Genomic DNA, 5,546 nt, shown 5'->3' with positions numbered 1-5,546 from the left:
ATCTAAAACCTTAGTATTCTAGTATTCCAACGTGTGGGCAATTCATAAGTATAAGTTTGTAAAAACTACAATTTTTCTTGGCTTGGTTTAGGAAAGAAAGGATTGATACATGTTTAAAAAATACTAAGAAATACCGTATTGGAGATACTACGTACATTCATGGATTTTATTGACTCAAAATGAGCATCAAATAAATACAAAAACAATGAACGCACACTCTATCTCTGCATAATTATGATGCACATAACCAACAACAACACAAACATAAAAAACACAAGTCATAGAAGCGATCAAAACAACGATTAAACTACAACAACGACCATATCTGCATCAATCATTTTTTGACCACCTCAAGGAGACTATGATTCTTCGACAACATCTTCCACAAGGAGGGAATGAGGCCAGATACTACATACATATATGTGTATATGTTGACACCGATGTAAGTTTCCTGAACTAAAGAACTGGGCTAGCTATCATAGCCTAAATCTTCCATTTCATTCTTACAAGAACTCTGGCAAGATCACGAAGCGAGGATCAGGATTCATCATGTACAAGGACTGAATGCCAAGGATGAGGTCCGTGGGCTTGTACCTTGTCAGCTCTGTGAATTCCTTGTTGGTGTGTCTGAAACAACAAGGGGGGAAACCTGAGGAATCACCCTTGATGGATTCCCACTCGATGTAACCATCAAGGTGGACTTGGAGGAATCACCCTCGTTGGTCCACACTTGAGGGGTTGCACGACAGAGTCGTTATCGGGAGTGGTGAAGGAGGAATCACCCTCGATAACCATGACCGAATAGTTACACTACATGGTTAACATCAGAAGTGCTGACGAGGTATCACCCTCAGCACTCGATAGTAACTCTACAGAGTCGTACAACTAGGGGGGGTGATGTGCAGTGTCGGGGCCTGGACGTCGATCATGTTGATCGCGTCATCGAACATAAAGCATGGGCAACTGGGACAAGGTGGGGGTCACTGATGGATCTCTAACCAACCTATACTAAGCGGTTTTAGAATAAGCAGGTAAGGTATGAAAGCAGGTAACAAAAACAGGCTATGCATCAAAGTAGGATCATACAGAAACAGTAGCAGTTCTAATGCAAGCATGAGAGGGAAATAGATGGGCAATATCGGAATGCTCAATGGGGGGTTTGCTTGCCTAGAAGCTTTGCTGCAAAAGAAGGGTCATTGGTGACGTAGTCTATCACGAGGGCATCATCGGTCTCGGGGTCTACCGGAGAGAGGAGGGGAGGAAACAGTAAATACAAGCAATCAAGTGCAACACTAAGCATGACATGATGATAAGCATTCTAGGGGCGTTCTATCGCGGTACTACACGTTGCAGACGGAGGGGGAAAACATCCGGAGGGTTTTCCTGTGTTTGGCGTTTTCGGACAAAGGAAAAGAGGGGGAAAGTTCCATGTTCAGCATGCTAGGGGCATGTGACAGATGAACGGACTGTGTATTCGGATTCATTGGATTTTTCTGAGCAACTTTCATATATAAAACATTTTCATCTGATACAATATCATGGTTTGACACTGGGGTGCTCATGATTTATATTTATGTGATGAAGGCGGAGTCATGCCATGCATACATAGTCCAATGAGTAGGGATAACATTTGTTAAGCATCGTATATTTTGAAGAGTAATGATTATGTTCAAGTATTCATGGATATTATTATGTTGTTATCAAATACTTCATCATTTCTCAATTCATATCGTAAAAGATTACATGATAGACATGCATGAACTAAGCTTGAGGATGCTGATATGTATCCAACATATCTACAATTTTTAGTTGTTTCATGCTATTATACTATCAATCTTGAATGCTTTATATGAAATTTATACCATTTTGGGGAACTAACCTACCAACTCAGCACGTGCTACTTGTGAGCTGCGTTGGGATTTCCTCGAAGAGGAGAGAATGACGCAATACAATAGAGATACGTATTTTCCTTAGTTAAGAACCAATGTTATCAATCCAGTAGGAGAACCACGCAAGATCTCATGAACAACACCTACACACAAAATAACAAATACTTGCACCAAACACAAACAAGGGGTTGTCAATCCCTTGGCGGTTAATTGCAAGGATCAAATCTCGTAGTGATAGATAGATAAACATGAACACAAAAAAGTAAATAAATTGCAACAAAGTATTTTTGGATTTTATATATGATAAAGATAGACCCGGGGCCATAGTTTTCACTAGAGGCTTCTCTCTCGAATAAAAAGCATACTATGAGTAAACAAATTATTGTTGGGCAATTAATAGAAAAATGCATAGTTATGATGATATCCAAGGTAATGATCGTGTATATAGGCATGACGTCCGAGACAAGTAGACCGACTCCTAGCTGCATCTACTACTATTACTCCACACATCGACCGCTATTCAACATGCATCTAGAGTATTAAGTTCATAAAGAACAGAGTAACGCCTTAAGCAATATGACATGATGTAGACAAAGTAAACCCAATTAATATGAATAAACCCCATCTTTTTATGCTTAATGGCAATGATACAAGTATGTGTCATGTCTTTTTCTGTCACTAGGATTGAGCAACGCAAGATCGAATCCATCACAATGCACCTCTCTCGTTGCGAGATAAATCCATCTAGTTGGCCAAACCAAATAGATAGACCAGTGAGAAATACAAAGCTATACCAATCATGCATAAAAGAGTTCAAAGAAGACTCATATAATATTTATGGATAATCTGATCATAAACCCACAATTCATCGGATCCCAACAAGCACACCGCAAAAAAAAAGATTACATCACATAGATCTCAAGAACATCGAGGAGAACATTGTATTGAAGATCAAAGAAAGAGAAGCCATCTAGCAACTAGCTATGGGCTCGTAGGTTTGTGGTAAACTACTCACACATCATCGGAAGGGCAACAAGGTTGATGTAGAGGCCCTCGGTGATCGAATCCCCCTCCGGCAGAGTACTGGAAAATGTCTCCAGATGGGATCTCTGAAGAACAGAAACTTGCGGCGGCGGAAAAAGTATTTTGAGCGATTCTCTGTGAAATGGTGTTTTCTATCCACCGAACTAGGGTACAAGAAAGAGCTTCCATTTTGCCTTTTAGCGGATGTAGTACCCTTATAATTAGTCCCAAGTCAATCATTTGGTATCTATGTTCAATTGATACAATACTATCATGGTCATCTAGTCATGGGGTACAAATCTTTCGTGAATGTAGAATTCCTAAAGTAGTGATCTCGCCATTATCTCTTACGAATGCCTATTCAGACGCATCGGGCATGACTCGGCAGCTCTTAGGCACTAAGGCCGATGAACAAGCCGAGATGCGTTTGTACCATACCTCTCTCGGAGTGGGTATCCCTACTCACCGACAGACAATTTTTTGAAACCGCGGTAATCTAAAACCTTAGTATTCTAGTATTCCAACATGTGGGCAATTCATAAGTGTAAGTTTGTAAAAACTACCGTTTTTCTTGGCCTGGTTTAGGAAAAAAATATTGAGACATTTTTCAAAATTACTAAGAAATACCGTATTGGAGATACCACGTACATTTATGAATTTTATTGACTCAAAATGAGCATCAAATAAATACAAATACAATGAACGTACACTCGGTCTCTCGGCATAATTATGATGCACACAGCCAACGACAACACAAACATAAAAAACACGAGTAAAGTCATAGAAGACCAAAGCTATGCCTAAGCGAGAAAAAAAGAAAATCCGAGGCGATCAAAACAAACGGTTGAACAACAACAACCATATCTGCATCAACCAAATTTTTTTTGACCACCTCAAGGAGAATGTGATTCTTCAACAACACCTTTGACAAGGAGGGAACGAGGCCAGATACTACATACATATATGTGTATATGTTGACACCGATGTAAGTTTCCTGAACTAAAGAACTGGGCTGGCTATGATAGCCTAAATCTTCCATTTCATTCTTACAAGAACTCTGGCAAGATCACGAAGCGAGGATCGGGATTCATCATGTACAAGGACTGAATGCCAAGGATGAGGTCCGTGGGCTTGTACCCTGTCAGCTCCGTGAATTCCCTGTTCCACTTCTGCACCTGGCTGGCCATTGGGTTCAAGATCAGCCTGGCGAGAAAGACCGCCGACGCCGCCACGGCGGACGGCATGAGCTGCAGGCATCTGTAGTCCACCAGCGATGTTTCGGCGAGCTGATGCGCCAACCTCTGAACCTCCAGCTCGCGCTCTCCGTTGCTGTACCTGGTGAAGTGGTCCACGAACGTGTAGGCCGTTGGTCCGCTGAGCTCGTACCGGAGCGCCGCCAACATCTTGCACTCCATGTCGGTCACCTCCTTGCTGGTGGCGAACCCACAGTCGTCGGCAATTTTCGCGGCGTTCACCTTGAATCTGGTGCCCCGCTCCTCGTATTTGGCGGCGGTGAAGACGGCCGTGGCGCCCAGGAGACGGAGCTCATACTCCATGTCCGTGCGAGCCGTAGACAAGGTTCGCGCCGACAGGACGCGGTCGACGTAGGAGACGGCGCGGTGAAGCGTGCCAGGGGCCAGGTCGTAGTGCCGGGTGAAGTCGTCCATCCAGAAGACGAGGGTGGCACGCATCGATGGGCTCATCCGATCTCCCTGCACCGTGTTCAGGTAGTCCGGCGAAGGCCGCTCCTCGACGTTCTTCTCCATCTCCCAGAGGTTGAAGTCGATGTCAATGTCGTAGTCGGAGAGCCGCGGACGCGTGGCCGAGTTCTTGCAGTCCGGGACGACGCGGTCCGGGAGCAGGGACGGTGCGGGCACCTCCAAGGATGGGTGAAAAAGATGGGCGTCGAGTGCGGCGGCGTACAGCTGACACGTCGCCGGGAGCTCCACGGAACATCCGAGTGCGGCGGCGTGATCGGCGGGCGTGGGAGCGAATTCGAAGCCGGACAGATGCGGGCGTGCCGCCGTGTTCTTGGAGTCCGGGACGACGCGGTCCGGAAGCAGGGACGGCAAGGGCACCTCGAACGGCGGGGGAAAAAGATGGGCATCGACTGCGGCGGCATACAGCGTCGCCGGGAGCTCCACGGAATCTTTGAGCGCGGCGTGGTGGAGGTGGACAGTCGGAAGAGGAGGGAGTGCGCCGATCGCCCGGAGGTAGGCGTCGTCAAACTCCATGCGGTGGTCGGCGGCGCATGAGAAGGCGCCGGGGAGGGAAGGACCCGAAAGTAGGTCGGCGGTGAAGGGATCCATGACAGCCATCGCTTGAGCGAGGGGGAAAAAGGGGTCTCGAACTCTTGGAGGGTGGTACGTGATTGCAAATGATGCAGGGAGGGAGTCCTGCCATTTATACATGACGGCGACTCGTTCGATGGGTTTCCTGAGAGTTGGGAAACCACATCGCTACCGGTCTCGTCTCGTATTGGCGATGATTCGGATTGCAACTTTTGCGACTAACCATGGATGGAAGACACACGCTACTGCTTCCACGCGTAAATAAATTGTTGCCGTCATTGTTTTGGATCGAGTTCGTATGCTGCGCGGAAGAGACGCGCGACTGGCAGTCCGGCAATAGTTT

The 5,546-nt window shown here is 45.9% G+C and overlaps 1 protein-coding gene across 1 annotated transcript; it reads right to left on the bottom strand.

Annotated features, from left to right (window-relative positions):
• Positions 1 to 3,958: 3,958 nt before the first annotated feature.
• On the bottom strand, positions 3,959 to 5,230 carry LOC119314867 (putative cyclin-F2-1). Its single transcript, XM_037589552.1, has one exon. It carries the CDS (start codon positions 5,228 to 5,230, stop codon positions 3,959 to 3,961), a length of 1,272 nt encoding a protein of 423 aa, XP_037445449.1.
• Positions 5,231 to 5,546: the final 316 nt, after the last annotated feature.

Source organism: Triticum dicoccoides, chromosome 6A, assembly GCF_002162155.2.
Source record: "Triticum dicoccoides isolate Atlit2015 ecotype Zavitan chromosome 6A, WEW_v2.0, whole genome shotgun sequence".
NCBI classification, from domain to species: Eukaryota; Viridiplantae; Streptophyta; class Magnoliopsida; order Poales; family Poaceae; genus Triticum; species Triticum dicoccoides.
This window is presented reverse-complemented; position numbering and strand designations above follow the sequence as displayed.

Bases quoted from the DNA above. Each gene is read 5' to 3' on its own strand.
- LOC119314867 (XM_037589552.1), bottom strand. From the start codon at position 5,230: ATGGCTGTCATGGATCCCTTCACCGCCGACCTACTTTCGGGTCCTTCC.